Source organism: Vulpes vulpes, chromosome 5, assembly GCF_048418805.1.
Source record: "Vulpes vulpes isolate BD-2025 chromosome 5, VulVul3, whole genome shotgun sequence".
Lineage (NCBI taxonomy): Eukaryota > Metazoa > Chordata > Mammalia > Carnivora > Canidae > Vulpes > Vulpes vulpes.
This window is the reverse complement of record NC_132784.1, coordinates 123,623,939-123,648,626: the sequence shown is the minus strand read 5'-3', so window position 1 is coordinate 123,648,626 and position 24,688 is coordinate 123,623,939. Positions and strand designations below refer to the sequence as shown.

Genomic DNA, 24,688 nt, shown 5'->3' with positions numbered 1-24,688 from the left:
AAAATGATTTTATAAAATATAACCAAATTATGTCCGATGTCCAGCTAGAAGCCTGTAGAGAATTTTTTAGAGAATTACCCAGAATTCTGAGACACCATAGCTTCGTCAAACCTAAAGTTTTATTAGAAATGGAATTTTCAGAGATATTTCATGATGTTTAAAGTGCAAAGGAAAAACTACGGGAAGCTCATCCAGACTTAGGAGTTTGATAACTCACCAAAGTATAGAAAAGATGCCCGCTTCATATTATAAGGTAGGAAAAACACACTAGATGTGACTTCATGAAAGGTAAATCTCTAGGTGCCTAGGATTGCTTAGTTAGAGGGCTCAGCCAAGGCTGAAAATATATTAATTTATTTCTCCTTCACCCTCAGAGGAAAATGAAAAAAAATTTTTTTACGAAGAATAAGGCACTTCAATCCTTAAAGTTTCCAATTATTTTCAATTAGAGTATACTAAATAAATATCAGCTTTGCTCCCCCCCCCCATTTTTCTTTTTCATACAGTTTCTTATATAGCTATAATTGCTGGTAAGAGATCACAAACAATTGTGATTTTTCCCATTATTATGATTGTTTTGTATGGTTTCAGCTTGCAGTCATTTTTACAGTCTGTCATGACACTGGCCTGCAAGGACTGCTTGTATATGCCTATTTATAACTATGTATTTGTTTCTGTTTGTGAAAACAGAGAAGATTGAATATAGGAAACTGTGAGTAAGCCACATAGTTACAGAAAAGTAGGCACTGCTCTCATAATAGCAAATAGACATTTTAACTGTGTGTTCCAAGATCAAAGAATCCCCCATTGTCAGGAGGAAACTAACTTCACAGACTTGATTCTCATTGCTTAGGAAATGAAATCTCCAGATGGGTACTGATTGCAAGAAGAAAAGGCATTTTAAAAATCTTTTTATCTTAGAAAAATTTAAACATAACATGCAAGTAGAACATCATAAGGATCCCCCATCATCAGCTTAAACAATAATCAACATTTTGCCAATCTTGTTAATTATTCTCCCCTTGCATTTTTTTTTTCTGAAGTATTGGAAAGCAAACCCCAGGAATTATATTCTTTTACCAGTAAACACATCAATGTGCATCTCTAACAAAAAATGACACTTTTAGAGAACATAGCATAGTGCCATTTTCTATGTAATGATATTAGCAATAATTCCTGAACATCAATCACATAGGGCTGATTATTTTTCAGGTATATATATATTCTATATTTAGTCCATATTTGAGTTTCCCAAATTGTCTCAAAAATGCCCTTTTTCCACATGGCTCTGTCAAATCGAAATCCATGCAGGGTCCACATTGCCCTTGGGTGTCCGATCTAATGCTGCTTGTAACTCACATACTGTCTTATTTCCCATTCTACTTCTTTATTGAGGAAGACATCATTTATCTTGTAAAATGTCCCACATTCTCATTGTTTCCTCTGGCATCATTTTGTTTGCTCTGTTTCTTGTATTTCTTTCAAGTTTGTCGTTAGATCTACAAATTTGATATTCAGGGTTTTTTTTCCTTTTTTTTTTCCCTCTTGGTGACAGGAATAACTGCAGAGGGGGTGTTATGTTTTTCCTAGTGCATCAGATGGGGGGGCACCCAGTAGTCTGCTCAACCCACTTTTTTTCCCTCAACCCAGTTTTTATGAATCTTGATCCCTATAGACAGTAATGTCATTGCTTATTAATTTCATCTTATAATACACATGCAACAGTTTTGGAATAACAGTACTATAGGACCACTAACAATAAAACCACTGAATGCAGGGGCACCTGGGTGGCTCAGTCAGTTAAGGTCTGCCTTCAGCTCAGGTCATGATCCAAGGGTCTTGGGATTGAGCCCTGCATGGACTCCTTGCTCAGTAGGGAGTCTGCTTCTCTCTCTTCTTCTGCCTCTCCACCCCACTTGTACTTTCTCTTTCAAAATAAATAAAATCTTTAAAAACAAAAAATCACTGAATACAGTTTAAGAGAGGTATGCAAGTCAAAAAAATTATACAATTCTCTTTGTCCTGAACATGTATATATCCTACCAAATATTTTCAGTCAGAATAATACTTTTTTTGTTACCCAAAGTAATTCTTTCTTTGTGCCGATGGTCATCCTTTTTTCTCTTTGCTTTTGTATGTATAATATTACATGACAGCAGAAGCAAAGCAATAAAATGAGTGTTCAGGGAAGTATTGCTTCTATTTCTACCTTCCTTTCCTCTCTATCCCATCTCTTTTCTTAAGTATCCAGTTTTAGTAGTTTTTAGTTTATCTCTTTAATTTTTCCATTGTTTCTTTTTTAAAAAATATTTTATTTATTTATTCATGAGAGACACAGAGAGAGGCCGAGACATAGGCGGAGGGAGAAGCAGGCTCCCTGTGGGGAGCCTGATGCAGAACTTGATCTCAGGACCCCAGGATCACAACCTGAGCCAAAGACAGGCGCTCAACCGCTGAGCCACCCAGATGTCCCATCCATTGTTTATCTTTGAAAAATATGAGCAAATACACTGTATTCTCTGCCTCTTCATCTTCTTACATTGAAGTAGTAGACTATGTGTAGCCTTCTGCTTCTTGCTTTTCTCACTTAATAGGTACTAGAGTGCTCCCTTTTAAAACAATGTTATTGTAGGGAGAGCTGTGTAGCAAAACCATAAATTATAAATGAAAGGTATACACTTAAAAGTCTTGCTGGTGTAACAAAGTTTAACTATGAAGAGGAGGGGCACTGCATGGCTCAGCGGTAGAGCATTGCCTTTGGCTCAGGTCGTGATCCTGGGGTCCTGGATTCGAGTACCACGTTGGGCTGCATGGAGCCTGGTCCTCCTTCTGCCTGTGTCTCTGCCTCTCTCTCTGTGTCTCTCATGAATAGATAAAATCTTAAAAAAAAAAACTATGAAAAGGAAACTTAACCATATGACCCCAGTGGCTAGGGTTTAATCATTTGAGAGAGGCAGGCAGATCGATTTCCCCAAATAAGAATCCATTGGTCAATAACCATATTCTGTATCCAGTCTGATTTGCAAAAATATCCTTTTTCTTTTAAAATTTGGTAGATTACTCTTTTCTGAAAAGGAATCAAACTGAGTATTACAGTAACCTGGGAGGAATAGAAATAAGGTGAGAAATAATGAAGATATGAACTAGATTCACATTATTTACATTATAAATTTTAGTGTAAAGTAAGTAGTAATAACTGATGATAGGGCATTTTTGTATGCTTGCCCACTACATATGGCATTTGAGTGTTCTAAACATTTTCGTAAATTTTAAATTTTAATTACATAGTTTCAGGGAATTTACTTAAAATTTGTAGTAAACATTTACATGTTTAAGGAAATTGATTTTTCAAAGTTGTTTTCATTTAAACATGTGTTCATTAAATAGAGCTGTAAAATAAAAATAGCAGTTAATGTTTATCTCTAGGCCCAAGAGCCCCTTGGGCATTCAAGACTCTTTCAATAATTTGCAGAAGATAGAAAAAAAATAAGAAAATCACTTATCATAAGAAATCCAACACTTTGTACCACATCATGGTGCTGTTATAGACACTGCTCACTTCTGCATTAAAGACATTGTTTCTTCTTAGTATTTTTGTTATTACTTTTCACTTTTTTATTTATTTGTCTTTTAATTTATTTTTTCATGAGAGGCAGAGACACAGGCAGAGAGAGAACCAGGCTCCATGCAGGGAGCCCGACGTGGGACTCGATCCTGGGACCCCGGGGATCACGACCTGAGCCAAAGGCAGATGCTCAACCACTGAGCTACCCAGGCAGCTGTATTAATTTTAATTTTTCCAGCCTATGCAAAGTTTTAAAAATTAGAGTTGGGAAGGATTTGAGGCAATGTATTCAACACATATGTATTAGGCCTGTCTCAGTCTGTTCAGGATGCTATAACAAAATACCACAGGCTGGGTGGCAGTTACAAACAATAGAAGTCTGTTTCTCAGAGTTCTGGAGGCTAGGAGGTCCAAGATCCAGGTGCTGGCAGATTTGTCTGGTGAGAGCCTGGTTCCTTATTCATAAACTGCCATCTTCAGGCTGTTATGTCAGATGGCAGGAGGGATGAGAGAACTCCCTGGAGTCTCTTTTATAAAGGCGCTAATGCCATTCCTAAGGGTTCCACCCTCATGAGCTAATCATCTCCAGAAGTCCTCACCTCCAAATACTATTACACTGGAGATTAGGTTTCAACATCTGAATTTTAGGGCACATAAACATTTAATCTGTAGTAAATCCCATACTATCTTGCTAGCATTATTCTAGAATTATGCTATGTGGGATTTTAATGAAGCTCATGAATGAAGTGAAGACACAGCGCTTTAAAATATGATGAGAGATGTTAAAATAATTTAATATATAATCTCAAAATATATATATATAATCTCTTGATTCAGGGATTAAGTGAGCATAAAAGGAACTGCCAACCGGAAGAAAAATTGTGTTATAATATACTAAAAACTAAAAATGATAGTATGAATGTAAGGATTTACATATTTTTTTTTTGTTTGGTTCTTACCAGATTCCTAACATTACACTAGGTACTTCTAATATTATAGAAGTAAAACTTTTTTTTCTATTGGCATTATTTAAATGTATCAATTTCCTCAGATGTAATAAATGGATAGTATTGAACAAAATTACATTATTAACGGGGACCAATTATTCCCTATCACTACAATTAGTGTCATTGTTGACACTAATGAACCATAAATTCAGTATCTGTAAGTTAACAAACAGATAATTTGTAATCTGTTATTTGTGTTTTAAAATGCTATTTCATTAGTTTTTAATTTATTACAAAATTTCCCCAGGCCTTAGTAGCCTGGGATACAAGTAGAATGGTGTTGATAGTGATATTCCAAATTTCACTGCCTCTAGTTTGTATCATCATAATGCAGGAGATTGGTTTCCCCTTAAAATTCCAACCAGTTGTGGGACTCCTGGGTGGCTCAGTGGTTAAGCATTTGCCTTCGGCCCAGGTGTGATCCCGGGGTCCCAGGATCGAGCCTCACATCAGGCTCCCCAGAGGGAGCCTGCTTCTCCCTCTGCTTATGTCTCTGCCTCTCTGTGTCTCTCATGAGTAAATAAGTAAAATCTTAAAAAAAAAAAAAAAATCCAACCAGTTGTGTCTGGAACTCCCAAAGCTGTCCTGTGTGAATTCAAGAATTCCTCTTAAAAGTATGTCCCTGGCCTAAAAGTAGAGCCTTAGCGCTGATACTCTTGCTGCCTTGAGAGCTCTGAAGTCAAACTGAGGTGGAGCTTCTTCAACCACAAATCCTAAAAATGCCAAATAGCACTCCTTTCTCTGGACTCGTCGCTCTATTCAAACCATACCTGGCAGTCACACTGTTTTAAAGGGATTCTTTTATAAAGACCTCAAATAAGTCAAACTTGCACTTTAAGACTAATTGCACAATTGTTAACCTGCCAAAATGCTACCACCTTATGGAAAGAACTTAAAACTTCTCTGTTCCAGTAGCTTTGGAATAAAATGCTTCTTGATAAAAATTTAATTGGAAAGATTGCATTATTTTTGGCTCAGGTCATGATCCTGGGGCCCTGGGACCGAATCCTACATCAGGCTCCCCAGGGGGAGCCTGCTTCTTTCTCTGCTTGTGTCTCTGCCTCTCTCTGTGTGTCTCTCGTGAATAAATAAATAAAATCTTTAAAAAAATAAAAAGGATTTAGAGAAAGGAACTCTTAAAAAAAGGAATATTAGAATAACAAACTCTTCCAGCATATAGATTGTGGATTAATGAGGGCTTCAAATTCTTTCAAGAACAGAATGGAAAGAACATTTTCATGCTGATTTGAAGAGTTGATTATTAGAAAACTTGAGTTCAAGAGTTACTGGCTGAATTACAATTCTTGTTTTCATTTATTTGATCATGTAAATGTTTATTTTTTAAATGAACTATGCCCTTTATTGTAGATGTTTATATAGTACTTTCCAGGTAAAGTCTAATTGTAGGAAATTTAGGGACTAATGGCAGAGCAGAAAAACTGTATTGTAGATGCAATTTGTCTTTATTTCTGCCGCTTCTTTCCTTTTCTGGGTTTATCCACTCTGCTGTGATATTCCCAGTACTCTTACTTTATTTATCTAGATTCCCTTCCCTTATGAAAATCAGAATTTAGTAAAAAATGACTTCAATGATTTATGTTCCCCCTCACTATGAGCATAATTTGCACATCATCACCATGAAACTGAGGATTCCCAAATGTCATTGAACATCATGCAGAGTATCAGGGGGCCTGCAGGCCTTTGTGGTGTGTCTAAAATAAATCCATGATTAACACATATGTTGTATCGACAAACTTAACAAAGCATTTACAACAATGAGCAAAGGAGAAAAACATTAGTCTCCGAATTCAGAATTCTGGGCAGTTGGTGTAGATTTGAACCAAACAGAGGTGGCCACACGTTTATTTATATGGCAAATGGTGGTGATAACATAAGGAAAAAAATAACACTATTAACCTTTCACAGTAGCCATGAACATACAACTAATGTGTTAATATAATATTATCTTCACTCATTAAAGAATGTACAGAAGGTACAGATGATTTCAGCAACCCTCAGTCAGCTGTTCCCACCTGTTAATGTATGTTATTGTGAAGTTGCCAAGTGATAAATACATTTGCTTCTCTTTCAGCATAGCCCCAAATTTTAATTTATGTGGCTTTCCCATTCCTGTTTGATGATGCCTTCCTGTACACCTTTATTTTTTCTTTCTTTCTTTTTTTTTTTTTTTGAAAAGAAAATTTGGGCAGCCTTAGTGGCCCAGCAGTTTAGCGCCACCTTTAGCCCGGGGCGTGATCCTGGAGACCCGGGATTGAGTCCCACGTTGGGCTCCCTACATGGAGCCTACTTCTTCCTCTGCCTGGGTCTCTGCCTCTCTCTCTTTGTGTCTTTCATGAATAAATAAATAAAATCTTAAAAAAAAGAGAAAAGAATATTTAACTTTATACTCTCCAGAAGGGAAAATCATTCAGTTTAATAATGACCAGCAGATCCACAAACTCTGTACTACTATCAATACAGCTGACAATAATAATACCATAGAACTTACTTAAAATGCTTTAAAGTAAATACAATATAATGAAAAAATTTTAAGCTGCAATCTTAACTTCTGAAAAATAGATAACAGGTGTGCCTGGGTACCTCAGTTAGTTGGGTGTCTGCCTTCAGCTTGGGTCATGACCCCAGGGTGCTGGGATGGAGCCCCACATCCAGCTCTCTGCTCAGCAGGAAGCCTGCTTCTCCCTCTCTCTCTGCCTGCTGCTCCCCCTGCTTGTGCTCTCTCTCTCTCTGTCAAATAAATAGATGAAATCTCAAAAAAAGAAAAAAAATAGGTAAGAGACATATACAATAAAATTACAAAATATATAAATGGTATGTGGTTCTTCCAGTCTGTTCCTGTCTCCCTACTGCCCAGTGCAACCATTGCTCACATTTTCCTGTGTATCTTCTGGGGTTAGCCTTTGCATTCCATTTATTTCTAATGTTTGCTATTTCATTTATTTGTTTACTTTAGATGACTCCAGAACTGATGATAAAAGCATGTACTTTTTATACTGGACATTTAGTAAAGACTCACTTTTGGTAAGAAAATGATTTTTACATACTATTTATTTGTGTTTTTATTCTTAATATTTTCCACATGAAGAACTCATTTTTGGCCAGTTGTTCTGATTTTATCTATTTAATCATGTCTCTACCATTTTGCATTGTATATTTCTTGTATTTTTTATTTGGCTTTTATTTAACTAAAATATGTTCTTTACTTCTTCAAGGCATTGCTTTTAAAAAAATAAAACTTGAAAATTGAAAGGATAGGTTTATAATATCTTCATCTGAAATCCTTGGAGATATGTTTTGAAATTTAGATTCCTTTTCTTAAAAATTTTTACAAAGGTAACTTCTGCACATTCTATATATTATATAACATCTTCAGTGGTGTTTGGGGCAGCATGTTGGAACCAAACATGTTCAAATATATTAGTATTTCTTCTCTATGTATTATGTAAATGTATATAAAATGAAATGTATATGAAATGAAGTGGAAAAAAGACTATGAACAGCTATGTGTCAAATCCAGGGAGGATTTTGATGCAAAATTACTTTAGTTTTTAAATTTTTATTTAAAAAAAATTAAAAAAATAAATTTTTATTTATTTATTTTAAAGATTTATTTATTTTAGAGACAGAAAGTGGGAGTGGGGGGTGGAGGGTGAGGGCAGACAGAGAGAGAGAGAATCTCAAGTCAAATCTGTGTGAGTGTGGAGCCTGATACAGGGCTGGATCCCAGGACTGCAAGATCATAACTTAAGCCAAAATCCAAATTCAGATGCTCAACCAACTGAGCCGCTGAGGTACCCCAATGCAAAATTACTTTAGGTCAGGTCTAGTTTTGCCTCTAAATAGGTTACAACAAAAACCTCTGAATTTCAGATCTTTTCTGGGTTTTAGAAATGTAGCAAAAGGAAGAGCAAGCTCAAAGGAAATGCAAGGACTAGCTGGAAACAAAATAATAACAATAATTGAACAATTTGTTTCTATACTGTGGTTTTAGGGGAGACAAGGGAGGTATTATTACTCCTTCTCCCTCTCCCTTTATTAGTAATGTACTGCCATAATATCAAAGTACTATTTTTCTGTACTTTCTGCCTATAGCATTTGGAGAGACATAGCAATACCTCTTATAAATGAAGAGGATATTCTAGCTGAAAAAATGGAAAAAGCAATAGAATATGACAATTTCAGACTTCAAAAATATGTATTTCGTCTTTGGCACTCTTATGCAGCAGGTCAAAAAAAACTACTTACAGGTAAATCCTTACATACTAGCAGTTGGTCTTTGTATTCAGGTATTCAAAGAATCAACACATTTAACAATTAAGCAGTTTGTACTAGAGAATTTGTTATGATGTCTAGAGAACTGTCATGAAATGTAAAACCACTAATTTAAAATATTTAATGAGATTTGTCTCAAAGGGTTTTTTTAAAAAAAAGATTTTATTTTATTATTTATTCATTCATGAGAGACACAGAGAGAGAGGCAGAGACACAGGCAGAGGGAGAAGCAGGCTCCATGCAGGGAGCCAGACGTGGGACTCGATCCTGGGACTCCAGGATCAGGCCCTGGGCTAAAGGTGCTGCTAAACCGCCGAGCCACCCAGGCTGCCCTCAAAGGGTTTTATTGTAATAGAAAACAGGCATGTTTAAAATGAAATCCTATATGTATTTGTGTGATGTATGTACAAATATAAATATAAATAGGGATCTACTATCATCATTTTTACTCACAGAGAGCTGGTATATCACAGACAGGTACCAAAATGGACTATTTCTTGTAGAGAGTTTTCCATTCCTTACAGATGTTTCATTTAATGGATACACGAGGAAACAAAGAAAACAAATTTTCTTTTCCTTATACCCTTGATAACTGTAATGAATAGACAATGCATGTACATGATCTTTGGAACAGGAATAGGGAACTCCAGCCTTTTGCTCAGAATTTAGCCACTTCACCAAATACTGGTTTATGGCTGCTGCAAACCAGAGAATCATTTCCTCTTGATATCTCAGTTACAGTGAGCCCTCTGAAGGTTTTGGTTTTGTTTTGTTTTATTTTTTAGAGAGGAGAAGAGAGAGAGCAAGCACACATGGGAGCATGGGGTGGGGGGAGAAGTGGCTTAGGGAGAGGGAGAGAGAGAATCTTAAGCAGACTCCATGCCCAGCACAGGGCAGAGGATGGATCTCAATCTCATGACCCTGAGATTACAACCTGAGCTGAAATGAAGAGTCGGAAATCTAACTGATTGAGCCACCCAGGTGCCCTCTGAAGGTTTTAGCATAAGATTGATGGGCCTTTAATTCTGAGAAGAAACAATTGGCTGCAGCTTAGAAGCCACGTCCTTCTTAAGTGGTGTCCCTGGGGCCTGCCCTTAGTCATCCTCCTTTCTGGCCTGGCTCATATGTTTGAGCTTTGAGATCCTTGGTTAAAACACAAAATGGAGCAATTTATTTAATCATAGGGCATTCAACTAAATCAGAATACCACCTGATAACTGTATTTCTATGAATAAGTTTGGAAGTTCTGGTTTATAAAAAACAGAGTTGATTAAAAAAAGAAATTATATGTATCATATATGTCTTGATGTGTTATTACATCTATTATATCTTAAAATTTTTTAAAGGTTCTATTTATTTATTTGAAAGAGAATGAGATAGCGAAAAGAGCACGAGCAGGGGGAAGGGCAGAGGGAGAGGGAGAAGCACACCCCCTCAAGCAGGGAGCCCGACTTAGGGCTCGATCTCAACACCCCAAGATCATCATCTGAGCCAAAGGCAGATGCTTAACCACCTGAGCCACACAGATACACCTACATCTTAATTTCTAAGGGCAAAGGTAATGTTTACAGGTTAATAAAGTTTCAGGAGTAAAAATCTACTGCTGTCAAAAGTAATTAATTTTAGATGTAATGAAAATCAAACAAGAATTGTCAAATATAATATTGTTTTATATTATAAACATGATAGAATATTATACACTTTGTTTTTTTTGGAAACATCTTTAAATATATGCAATAATCTAATAAATCTTCTTTAGAAGCACTATTGCGAATACGAAAGATGTGCCACCATTACAAGCTAATAATTACCCTGACTAAATGGAGAGATAAAGCAAGATATGAGTATAAAAAGAGAGAAGATGAGCTGGTATGGTATCTTGGAAACTTAATCTTTTTTAGAAACTGAATTTTGCTGTTATACTGATGTTGCTTCGGATAATAATGGTATGCATGGAAAGTACTAAAATCCTGAATATTATGTACTTTTAAAAATATTTATTTATTTGAGAGAGAGAGAGAGAGAGAGACAAGTAGCCTTACTGCTGAGTGGAGAGCTGGATGCAGGGTTTGATCCCAGGACTCTGGGATGATGACCTGAGCCAAAGTCAGACGCTTAACTGACTGAACCACCCAAGTGTCCCAATATTATATACTTTTGATGGGGTCTTTACTCTTTTAATTTAATAATTTAAATTTTACTTCAGCTACCAAAAATATTTTCTAATAAATTCTGTTGTTTCATTTCAACTATGAACACTGAGGAAAAAATCATTTCAACATTTTGTTTAAAGTTATTTTTAAAAACTAAGAATTTTGTTTAAGCAAGTGTTATATAGATGTCTAAAATTGAAGAGAAAAAAAATAAAATTGAAGAGAAACTTTATGATATGATAAAGACTGAATAAATTTTTTCTTTTCTAGATAAGATTAAATTATTATTCTTAACATTCAATGAATTAATTATAATTTTAATATCAAATTATTTTAAAAATTACTAAATTGCTAAACTTAAAGGATTATTCTTAACTGAGACCCCCCCCTAGGAATTAAAGCAATTAAAACAGAGGACCCAAGCAAATTTCTCCAAACTGAAAAATATCTCTAGTTTGCTTAAGCTATTAGTACATTATTATTTAATGTTGTTTTAAATATTCACACTATTAGGATCAGACATAGAAAAACGGAATTTTTTTAGTTGTATTACTTCAGAGGCAATGTTTTATCAATAGTATTAAGATGCAAAGTTTGGGCAGCTCCAGTGGCTCAGCGGTTTAGCGCCGCCTACAGCCCAGGGTGTGATCCTGGAGACCCGGAATCGAGTCCCACGTCAGGTTCCCTGTATGGAGCCTGCTTCTCCCTCTGCCTGTATCTTCTTTCTTGCTCTGTATCTCTCATGAGTAAATAAAATAAAATATTTAAAAAAAAACAAATGGGATAAATAAGAAAGAGAAAAATAAGAAATTAAACTCCCTGTTTTGGAGTTCCTCCATGGAGGGCAGGGTCAACACCTCCCACCCCTCACTGGTTGAGATTGATGATACTGTATACATACCAAGAGGGTTAAAGAAAAGAGAGATTGGAAATATTTATGTTTGGAACAGTGCTAGAGTCTGCAGAGGACACTGAGGTGCATAAAGCATAGTTCTCCCTCTCTGGAAGTTTTTCATCTATTGAATTGGTGTTCTTATGGGATGTCCTCTAGCATTTGCCTTTGGTGGAGTACATTTCAAACGTTGCCAGTTTAACACTTGTACTTTATGTACCACTGTTTAAGTCTGCTTGTTCAGTGTTTTATCTTTTTTTCTTTTTTAAAAATATTGATTTATTTATTTGAAAGAGAGAGAGTGCATGCATGTGGGGAGGGAGGTATGTGGAAATGGGCAGAAGGAGAGCAAGAGAGAATCTCAAGCAGACTCCCCACTGAACAGGGAGCCTGATGCAGGGCTTGATCCAATCACGACCCTGAGATGGTGGCCTGAGCCAAAATCAAGAGTCGGATGCTTGACTGAATGAACCACCCAGGCGCCCCTGTTCAGCGTTTTTCAACACTGTGTACTAAGCTAGTGTTTTGACCCTGGCTAATCAATGATTGTCTAATGGTGAAATAAGTGACTGTGCATGACTAGTCTGCCCCCTTTCCATGCCTAATCAATGATTGTCTAATGGTGAAATAAGCGACTGTGCATGACTAGTCTGCCCCTTTTCCACCCCTCTTGGACTGAACATTCCTGAAGCAATATTGTTCTTTTAATCATCGCTATACACAGAGCATAATGTTTTGCATGCAGTAGGTGTTACATATTAATATATATAAAACACTATATTATATATGATACCGTATTATTCTTAATATAGATGTATATTATTAATTGGGTTTTTAGAGAAAATATTTTCTTCTAGCTATGCAATTTCTTCACCTTACAGTCACTCACTTAAGTGGGTAAAGTGAGGATGGCAGGTATATTCTGGGAAGAGAAGCACGGAACACTTCTGTGTGCTAGTTCTTCAATGTGTGCTCTTCCTTAGGCACACATATGGATATAAAATTATATGTATATATACATATATATACACACACACACCAATCAAAATGTAACACTTACTTACCCTTATGGCTTTTTCTTGATTATGTGGTTTTAAGGAATGTACTGAAAGTTGAAATGGGGACTTCTTGTAACAATAAATCAGGAAAGTCCCCAAGTGCTTTCCTCTGACTCTCTCTCTCTCTCTTTTTGGTCTCTGGGCCAACCACCTCCTTTCCATGCCCCAAATATCAGTTCTGTCATTACCAAAACCTTGACTCTGTGGGTTTCAGCTTCCTCATCTAAAAGAGGATGCTGGACCACATTTTTGAGGTTGCTGCCTATGCCAATGATATCTGACAACTAATGGAAATGATCTCTAATGCTCTGGTGTCTAGAGAATATTAAACATGCTATGGACAACGATAGTGGTGATGATAATAAATAATGTTTAATTGATGCTATTATGGTGTCAGGTACTGTGCTTTATATATATCATCTCATTTTAACCTTTACAACAATTACATGGAATTTGTCAATTATTGTCATGGCAGATGTTAAAACATGAACTTCAACTGCGAAAATGGAGAAGCAAGGTAAAAGTAGCTGCTAAAGAAGAACCCATTCCTCCTGGACACAGTCTGTCTAAAGCCTCTCTTCTAGGCGAGATTCCTGAATGTGACATTTCACTGTTACCTGAAAGAGCAGTCTCACAGGTTTGTATGAATTCACGTATTGTAACTAGTCATTTTCACAATGTCTACTTAAAGAGTGGTTTTAGGGGCACCTGGGTGACTCAGCTGGTAAAGCGTTAAGCTCAGCTTAAGCTGAAATGTTATGAAATGGCTTCCCACCTGCGGCGTTCCCAGTACTGACCTCGTCTGTCCCCACCCCCTACCACTCCCCACTGCTTTTGCACCCCTCTCCTCCCCATACACACACGTACACCATTTTTATTTTTTGGGCCATTACCCCACACCCCAAAACCATTATTGCTGCCAAAACCACATGGGCTGGGGGCTGGGGCTGGATGGACAGACACCTCCCCCTACCCAAACCCCTCCTGTGTGTGGTTGGAAAACTTTTTTGTTTTTTGGGTTTTTTTTTTTTTTTCTGAATAAAAAAGATTCTACTAACAAAAAAAAAAAAAAAAAGCTCAGCTTAAGTCATGATCTCAGGGTTCGGAGATGGAGCCCTGCACCAGACTCCCTGCTCAGTGGGGGAGCCTGCTTCTCCTCTTTCCTCTACCCCTACCCTAGCTTGTGCTCTCTCTCTCTTTCTCTCTCTCTCAAATAAATAAATAAAATCTAAAAAAAAAATAGTGGTTTTATAAACCTTACATGAATGATGGAAATCCTATTTCAAAGAAATATTTTCTTTTTACAACTAGCTTTGGATTCAACTCATTTTTTAAGAGGTCATCCTTTTTGGATGGTTATAAGACGAATCTAACAATCAAAAGTGGAGAAACTAAAGCTGTAGAAAATAAGAAGGAAAGGAAAACATTCTTCCATCAAGCATACATTGTCATTTAAGGTGGAATAGATTTTAGATACTCTGGCACTTACTTTTTAAAAAAAAAAATCTTATTTATTTATTTATTCATGAGAGACACACAGAGAGAGAGAGAGAGAGAGAGAGAGAGAGGCAAAAACACAGGCAGAGGGAGAAGCAGGCTCCATGCAGGGAGCCTGATGTGGGACTTGATCCTGGGACTCCAGGATCACGCCCTGGGCTGAAGGCAGATGCTAAACCACTGAGCCACCCAGGGATCCCTGTGGCACTTACTTTTTAATCTTTAATCCCTAATCTTGTAATCATAATATTATGCCTTCACTCTAGAATGTAAATAGGCTTGTCTTTTAAAAAAAAAATTTATTTATTTTTTCATGAGAGACACACACACACATTGAGGCAGAGACACAGCCAGAGGGAGAAGCAGGCTCCCTGTAGGGAGCCCGATGGGGGACTCTCTCCCAGGACCCCGGGGTCACGACCTGAGCCAAAGGCAGGCGCTAAACCGCTGAGCCACCCAGGGATCCCAGTAAATGGGCTTGTCTTATTGCAACTTTCAGATAGTTAAAATTTTTATATTATCTTTTTTTCCTTAGATTGTGAATTCAAAAAAGAATCGGGTAGTTACAGTTTACAAGTCATTGAACTGATCAATGAATATAAGCCATAATTCCAATTACTGGTTATATTCTCTCCTATTTTGGTAGATAAGTAACTTCCACTTTGTGAGATCACCTGGTAAGTGGTGGAAGAGCTATAAAATATGATTTTATTCTGATTGATGGCAGCTTCACATTATAAAATTCCATGTATTAAATATACCCCACTAAATGTACAGAATTAAGGTCAAATTATATTTGGGAACAAGATAGCTGTGTGTCTGTATTTAATCTTGCATTTTATCTATATCATGGAGTTAGAATAAGGGTATTTTCACCCATAATTTCCTCTTTACAAATTGTCAGTCATATCTTCTTTACTTCTGTTGTCTGAGGAGACATCCAGAAAAGGGCTTCTATGTCTGAGGTCAAAGAACTTACTGCCTGTGTTTTCTTTTAGGAGTTTCAGACCTCAAATTTAGGTCTTTAATAATCCATTTTGTGTTTATTTCTGTGTACAGTGTAAGAGAGTGGTCCAGGTTTATTCTTTTGATGTTGCTGTCCAGTTTTCCCAGCACCATTTGTTGAAGAGACTGTCTTTTTCCATTGTGTGTGTGTATATATATACATACACATATATATTATTTTGCATGCTGTAGCTATATAGTATATCTTGAAATCTAGGATCATGATACTTCCAGTTTTGCGTTGGCTATTTGGTGTCTTTCATGGTTCCATACGACTTTTAGGATTATTTGTTCTAGTGCTCTGAAAAATGTTGTTGGTATTCTGACAGTGATTGCTTTATTTTTTTAAAATTTTTTTATTTATTTATGATAGTCACACAGAGAGAGAGAGAGAGAGAGAGAGGCAGAGACACAGGCAGAGGGAGAAGCAGGCTCCATGCACCGGGAGCCCGACGTGGGATTCGATCCCGAGTCTCCAGGATCGCGCCCTGGGCCAAAGGCAGGCGCCAAACCGCTGCGCCACCCAGGGATCCCTAGTGATTGCTTTAAATATGTAGATTGTTTTAGGTAGTATGGACATTTTAAGAATATCTGTTCTAATCCATGAGCATGGAATATCTTTCTATTTGTTTGTATCATTGCCATTTTCTTTCATCAGGGTTTTATGGTTTTTGGAGTACAAGTCTTCCACCTCCTTGGTTTATTCCTAGGCATTTTACTCTTTCTGATGCAATTATAAATATGATTATTTTTATAATTTTTCTTTCTGTTATTTCATCGTGTATAGAAATGCAACAGATTTCCATATATTAATCTTGTATCTTGTGACTTCACTGAATTCATTTACTTGATCTGGTAATTTTTAGGTAGACTCTTTTGGGTCTTCTGTATATAGTACCATTGTCATATGGAGGAAAGGAAATAATAAAGATTAGAGCAGGAATAAATGAAATTTAGACTAAAAAACCTTAACAACAATAGAAAAGATCATGAAACCAGGAGCTGGTTCTTTGAATGGATAAACAAAATTGATAAATCTTTCACCAGACTAGACAAGAAAAAAAAGAGAGAGGACTCAAATAAACAAAATCAGAAATTAAGGAGATGTAATGACTAACATCACAGAAAAACAAAGGATTATAAGAGAATATTGTGAAAAATTATATGTCAACAAATTGGACAACCTAGAAGAAATGGATAAATTCCTAGACACATAGAACCTTCCAAAACTGAATCAGAAATAATAAAAAAGAAAATTTGAACGGATTGATTATGAGCAATGAAATGGAATCAGTAATTAAAAACTCCCAATAAACAAAGTCTGGGACCAGATGGCTTCAAAGATGAAGTCTACCTAACATTTTAAAAAGTGTTAATTCCTGTTCTCAAACTATTCCAGAAAATAGAAGGGGAAGGAAAGCTTCCAAATTCGTCCTACGAGGCCAGCTTTACCCTGTTACCAAAACCAGACAAGGACACTACAAAAGAAGAAAATTATAGGCCAATATCTCTGATGAACATAGATGCAAAAATCCTCAACAAAATATTAGCAAACTGAATCCAACAATACATTAAAAAACATTCTCCATGATCAAGTGAAATTTTTCCAGGGTTACATAGGTGGCTCAATATTTGCAAATCAATCAACATAATATATCACATCAACAAAAGAAAGGATAAAAACCACATGATCAGGGATCCCTGGGTGGCGCAGCGGTTTGGCGCCTGCCTTTGGCCCGGGGCATGGTCCTGGAGACCTGGGATGGAGGCCTGCGTCGGGCTCCCGGCATGGGGCCTGCTTCTCCTTCTGCCTGTGTCTCTGCCTCTCTCTTTCTCTCTGTGTAACTATCATGAATAAATAAATAAAATCTTTAAAAAAACACACACACACACATGATCATCCTAATGGATGCAGAAAAAGCATTTGACAAAGTACACCTCTACTCATGATAAACACCTTCAACAAAGTAGAGTTAGAGGGAACATACCTGAGCATAATATAGGCCATATATGAAAAAACCCACAACTAACGTCATATTCAATGATGAAAAACTATTGTTTCACTCTGTAGTCCTTAGCATCTTCTTGCTTTTTGCCTCATGGTTGCAATATGGCTACTCCACCTCCAGCCATATCTTCATTTATCAGGCCTGAAGAAGGGTGAAAATCACAGTGGTAGGAAGCAAAAAGATTGGCTGATTCCTGTTTTGTAGAAAAGCCAGTTTCCCCTAGACCCCACAGTCAAGTCTTTCACTGATATTTTTAGGCTAGAAATTTGTCATGTCTAACTGCAAATTGCTAGGCAGAAGGGGACTTTGAGTGGGGATTGAGTAAGTTACCACACATCAGAAGCAAGCAAGTATTAAAAAGTCAGTATATAATTGCTGCAAAGGAATTCTGGTTTAATGCTCTTCCCTCTCCCAATTCAGAGAAGCCAAAATGTCAATTAATAAAGGATCAGTGTCCAGAGTCAGGAAACCATCTCATTAAGTGGTCCAGGGCCTAATACAGACTTGTACATGGAAATTTCAACACTTATGATGAGCTATGAACTGGCATGTTTTCTCATAAGAAGTGTTTTGGTTGATAATACAGAAGAAGTGGTTTCATGTACTCCCTCATTGATTTTACTTTAGGCAATTTCAGCCCTCTTGGCACTTGATCTGCAAAACTTCCCCGCTCTCTTCTCTCCAACTGAACTGTAAATTTATGGAGAAGAGCTTATGTTGGATTACTTGAAGTTTCAAAACAATGAAAGTCATTGCTACTTTTTGCATTTTACATATTATTTTCTGATATCACATCATGGAGAATGATCAGGATTCCTCTCCTTCCTTCTACCCTGATTCCTGCTCCCATTTTCATGTGGGACTACATAGAGTCTCTTTGGGATCATACTGATAGAGTCTACCAGAGTGCTCAAACCATAGCATGATCTTGAGAAAGGAACGTAGAGATTTCTGTGTTGATATTTTATCTTTTTTAGGAGCTAAGGATCTAAGAAATCAAATGACATTCCCAAAGTCAGACAACTACAAAACTGAGACCAGGACCTGATTTTGCTAATTCTTGACTAAAATTATAAACCCTATACCATTCTGTTTATTTTTCTTGGAGAATTCTAGAAAAATGGAATGTGTACATGAATATTTTACTTCTGAGACAAAAAAGGAATGGAACCATTTATATCTGTTTAGTTGTATTACCCTTAAAAGTAGATGAATAATATTTTTCTTTTCAAAATGACTAAATCTTGTTACGACACTAAAGTACAGCATTATTTTTGGATATTCTCATTTTTTTTCCCAATCAAATAAATTGTCAAGAATGTCCATTAAAAATGCTAAGGAGGGCAGCAGGGGTGGCTCAGCGGTTTAGCGCTGCCTTCAGCCCAGGGCCTGACCCTGGAGACCCGGGACCGAGTCCCACATCGGGCTCCCTGCATGGAGCCTATTTCTCCCTCTGCCTGTGTCTCTGCCTCTCTCTCTCTGAGTGTCTCATGAATAAATAAATAGAATCTTTAAAAATAATGCAAAGGAAATAAAATAATGAAGATTTTATTTATTTACTAGTGAAAAACTGGAAATTAATGATTCTAAGACTCACGTCTTAAACAGTTGGATTTGTTAAGCTTGTTAATGCTATAGATTCTCAAGGACTTAAGGAAAAAAGATGTTATAAGCATGAAAATGTAATGTGAGTTGGATATAACTTTATTTAAAGTTTTTGAAAGTGTTGGTCTTTTTTTTAAGAGATATTTATTTATTTATTTATTTATTTATTTATTTATGAGAGACACAGAGAGAGGCAAAGACACAGAAAGAGGGAGAAGCAGGCTCCCCATGGGGAGCCCAATGTGGGACTCGATTCTGTGACCCTGGCATCAGGCCCTGAGCGGAAGGCAGACGCTCAACCGTTGAGCCACCCAGGCGTCCCAAAAGTGTTGGTCTTTAAAAGAAATTGAGATTTGTACAATTTAGGTTGTCTGATTTTTTGATGGCATAATTGAAAACAGCAATCTGGAATGTGATACAATTTGAACTTGGAAAACACACCGACATTGCAGGCTTGCTTTTTAGGTTCAGTTACATCAACCCATGAAAATAGGTCAGGTTCTGTTTTATAACCATTTTCCTTAGTATCATTTACCCATTGGGAAAGGCTGCTTAGTTAGCAGATGGGGACACATACTCTATCTCTCAAATTCAGAGCTAGCTGGAGGGTTGGCTAAGACCATTTTCCATGAAAATGCAAGATTGGTTGTTTTGGTTTTTTTTGGTATCTGTGTAGTTTGGCAAGCAATACAGAGAAAGCCTCATGTTGACAAATTTGGAATGTCTAAATAATCTTGTTAGGTAATGAATGTGGTTGTTTTAAAATAAAAAAAATGTTTGATCAGCTTAATAATATAAGCAGTGTCTTAGGGCTGCCCTTCTTTTTATTTTATTTTATTTTATTTTATTTTATTTTATTTTATTTTATTTTATTTTTTGCTGCCCTTCATTTTAAATAACTATAATATTTTGTTTGTTTGTAAAAGATAGTAGCATGTGAACTTGCAGGGAGTTATAAAATCACCTTCAGTGTTGACTCATCTTCTCACTCAGAAAGAAACCCCTTAAAACCCCTGGATAGCTATTAAAACTTGTGCCATGTTGCAGGAGAAGAACCAGATGGTTCAGGCCTGTTGGACTAAGCTACTTAGAATTGTAAAACAAAAGAGAATTCTCAATGACTTTTTAAATCCATGTTTTGATAACCTCAGGGGTCAGAGTGACCTCAATTCACTGAAGCAGAGAGTGGTTCCAGGTTTCATAGGCATGTATTATGGGAACTTCAGATAAGGGAAGATTCCAAAACCTTGCTCTATCAAGGAACTATGTGTGTGTTGGCTCGATCTGTGGTGTGGTGAAAAAGCAGCTGGAGCAAAACATCTAAAAATTGTTTTAGGATCAGCTTATTTTTGGTGCAAGACTGTTCCGCCCATGGACCTTGATTTATTATCACTTCTGTTCTAATTGGTAATACTAAGTTAAGTAGTTTACAAATTATTTTCCTATAAAGTTTTAATGACAAATTGTAGAAGATACTACATTAATTTTAGCAGGAACCACTTTGGCAAATTGATACCTCGTTCCTAAGATGAAAAAACTACACCATAGAAAGAGGCAACTACTTGGAAATTGAGAGTGTGTGCTCTGGAGTGTGGGTGGCCAATACTATCTTTAGCTGTGTGACTTTGGGCATGTTGCTTAATCTCTTTTAAGTTGTCTCACTTGTATGGGTAGATAATAATAAAAAAAAATCTCCTGTATATGCTATTATGAGGATTAAATGATTTAATAAATATGAAACACTTAGACTAATGACCAGCACATTGTAATTTCTCAGTGGAAGTTGGATTTAGATGTCAGAGTGATGGAGAAACCATTGAATAGAAAGTCATGGAAAACCAGGTTCTAAAGTCAGTCCTGCTGGCTCTGTCACTTTGCAGATCCCAGAGGGCATCTAACTTCTCTCAGCCTCAGTTTAAAGACTTTGAAAATCTCTAGCAGAGTATATACTTGCAGTTTCTTCTGTTAAAAAGAGAGGGTAAGCTGGATGGCCTCTCAGACTAACTTCTAGCATTACACATCTATGACTCTTGGTTGGAAACAAGCATCCCAACAGAGGAAAATATCAGGAGTGAATGCACAAAACCCTAGAGAGGGCTTCGTCTCTGTTTATGCCCCTGTCCTGAATGCTTCTCCACCCCACTATTACCTTGATTAGCTCTTCTGCTTTCTTTACTGTCTCAGCTTAATTGTCACTTGTTAGAGAGACGTCTCCTGACAACTCAATCTAAAATCAGTCCCCACTCTAAGGCCTTTTCTTTTCCTCCATAACATTTGTCATTGTAAATAGCTATTAATTTTCAATAATGTGCTTGTTTTTAAACCTGTCTCTTCCACTGAAGTAAAAGCTTTTTTTAGGTTCTGATATTACACCTGTTTTGATTACTTCTTTACCCTCAGTTCGTAAGATTGTCATAAACAGTCACTCAATAGATTTTATTTCATTTATTGAACAATGATATTGGATTCCTGCAATGTACGAGGCTCTGTTTTAGGTATTGGGGAAATAGTAGTGCTCTCATGGGGCTTATATTTTTGTGTGAAGAAAGAGTGAACAAATAAACAAATGTGCAGGAATGTGTCATACAGAGTTAAATGCTATGAAGAAAAGGAGTCGGGATAAAGGATGAACAGTTTTACTAAAAGGAACACCGAAAGCCAAGGTAGCAAAAGCTAAAATAGACAAGTAGGACTTTATCAAACTAAAAAGCTTCTGCACAATAAAGGAAACCATCAGTAAATGAGAAGACAACCCACTGAATGGGAGAAAATACTTGCAAATCATATATCTGGTAAGAGGTTAATCCAAAATACAAAATATCCAAGGGCTAAGACCTTTGAGCAACATTTAGGGGCTCTAACCCCATTGTACTAAAAAAATTCATGTATAATTTTTGACTCCTCTAAAACTTAACCACTAATAGCCAATTGTTGACCAAAAGCCTTACCAGGGCAGCCCTGGTGGCTCAGCAGTTTAGCGCTGCCTTCAGCCCAGGGCGTGATCCTGGGGTCCCGGGATCGAGTCCCACGTCGGGCTTCTTGCATGGAGCCTGCTTCTCCCTCTGCCGGTGTCTCTGCCTCTCTCTCTCTGTGTCTTTCATGAATAAATAAATAGAATCTTTAAAAAACAAAAAAACCCACAAAAGCCTTACCAGTAACATAGAGAGTTGATTAACACATATTTGTATATTACATGTATTATGTTCTATATTATATAATAAAGTAAGCTAAAAAGAAAATATTATTAATAAAATCATAAGGAAGAGAAAATATGTTTATAGCACTTCACTGTACTGAAAAAAAAAATCAACACCTAAGCAGACCTGTATAGTTCAAACTTGTGTTGTTGAAGGGTCAACTGTATATGAAGAACCCATAGAACTCAGTAGCACAAATCAAACAATCTGGTTAAAAAGTGAGCAGAGGATTTGAATAGACATTTTTCCAAAGAAGACATACAGAAGGCCAATACATGTGAAAAGATGCTCAATATCACTAGTCATCAGGGAAATGCAAATCAAGACCACAATGAGATATCACCTCACTCCTGATAGAATGGCTAACATCAGAATGACAAGAAATAATAAGTGTTGGAGAGGATATGAAGAAAAGGGAACCCTTGTGCACTCTTGGTGGGAAAGCAAAATTGTATAAACTTTATAGAAAACAGTATGGAGGCTTCTCAAAACATTAAAAATAGGAATATCACCTGATACAGGAATTTCACTTCTGAATATTTATCCAAAAGACATAAAGTCACTAATTTGAAAAGAAAAAAAATGCATCTCCATGTTTATTGCAGCAGTATTCACTATAGCCAAGACATGAAAACAACCCAAATGCCCATGAACAGATGGCATTTGAACAGAAAAAGGAAATGATGTAATATATATACACAATAGAATATTATTCAGCCATTTAAAAGAAGGAAATCATGCCATTTGCAAAAACATGGATGGACTTTGAGGACATTATGCTATATGAAATAATCAGAGAAAGACAGACAAATAGTATATATAATCTCACTTATATGCTTAATCTAAAACAAACAAACAAACAAACAAAATAAACAGAAAATGAAAAACTGAACTCATAGGTACAGAAGACAGATTGGTGGTTGCCAGAGGAGTAGGGTGGGATGTGGACAAAATGGGTAAAAGTAGTCAAAAGGTACAAACTTCCAGTTATAAAATGAATGTCATGGGAATATAATGTACAGTATCATGACTATAGTTAATAATACTGTACTATCTATTTGAAAGTTGCTACAAGAGTAGATCTGAAAAGTTCTCACCACAGGAAAAAAAATTGTAACTATGTCTGACGATGGATGTTTACTAGATTTATTGTGGTGATCATTTTGCAGTATATACAAAAATAGAATCATTGTGTTGTACACCTGAACCTAATACAATCCTATATGGCAATTATATCTCACTTAAAAATGACTGGAGTTTGCTATGCTATCAGGGAGAGGCTTCTCTCTATGGGATGTTTGTTGAAAGAACTGAAAGAAAAATAACACCAAGAAAATGGGAGAAAAATTTCAGGCGTGGTTGAGTAAGGTCAGTTTGGTTGGAATGAAGGACTTATGTTGGGAGCGGCAAGATATAAAATTGGAATGATGGGATGGGGCTATATTGTTGAGGCCTTGAGGATCTACTCCAATGTTGGGCTTAAAACAAGTAAGCAGTGACATGATGGCAGATTTAGAAAGCAGCTCTCTTTCCTCTTCCTGTCTTCACCCTCCCCCCATACTTGGGTCATGGAGGTGGGGTGAAGTCTGAAAGTGGAAGGGGCATTCTCTAACAATGAGCAGTAGGACAGCATTAGTGGGCATGAAATGTGGGCTCTAAAAGATAAAAAAAAATGAACAAACAAAACAGAAACGGACACATAGATACAGAGAAGAATCTGGTGGTTGCCAGAGGGGAGAGGAAGGTGAAGGTATGGGTGAAATAGGGGAGGGTGATTAAAAGGTACAGACTTCCCACTATAAAATAAATAAGACACAGGGAGACAATGTACAGCACAGGGAATAGAGTTAATAATATATAACAGCATTGTATGGTGACAAACTGCAGCTAGATTTATTGTAGTGATCACTTTGTCATGTATATAAATGTTGAATCACTATGTTGTACACCTGAAACTAATGTGAAAACATTGCATGTCAACTACACATCAATTAAAAAAAATTTGAAAGAAAACCCAAACTCATTGCCAGCATGCACGCATGCTTACACACACACACACACACACACACACACACACACACACAGAGGAAAGGAAAGGACCCATGAGGGAAGCAAAGTGTTAACAGAATTCTGGGCTCAGTGCTATGTGGCGTGAAAGAGGGAGTGAGGAGCCTGATAGGGGATCTGGAGTCTGAGTGACTAGAGGGGTGGGAAGCTCACAAGTATTAACAGGAGCAGAGCCAGGTTTTTACTGATCTTAAATGCATGACTCACATCACTCAACACTTATTCCTGACTCATGCTTCTTGTCTTGCCAAGTGTTTTTCTTTCCATACCATACAATATTCCAGTGAAATGGCTGGTGGAGTCTAATTCATTTTAGCAGTTTGCCATCTGTTTTTGATGG

The 24,688-nt window shown here is 36.8% G+C and overlaps 1 protein-coding gene across 2 annotated transcripts in view; it reads left to right on the top strand.

The window, feature by feature from the left end:
- The window catches only part of FBXL13 (F-box and leucine rich repeat protein 13), a 200,828-nt gene that overhangs the window by 16,016 nt on the left and 160,124 nt on the right, over window positions 1–24,688 (top strand). For both annotated transcript variants that reach the window (XM_072759903.1, XM_072759902.1), the window contains exons 4-7: window positions 7,547–7,614; window positions 8,686–8,840; window positions 10,625–10,734; window positions 13,444–13,605. In XM_072759903.1, coding sequence (XP_072616004.1) covers window positions 7,547–7,614; window positions 8,686–8,840; window positions 10,625–10,734; window positions 13,444–13,605 — 495 coding nt within the window. The remainder of the gene's footprint in view (window positions 1–7,546; window positions 7,615–8,685; window positions 8,841–10,624; window positions 10,735–13,443; window positions 13,606–24,688) is intronic.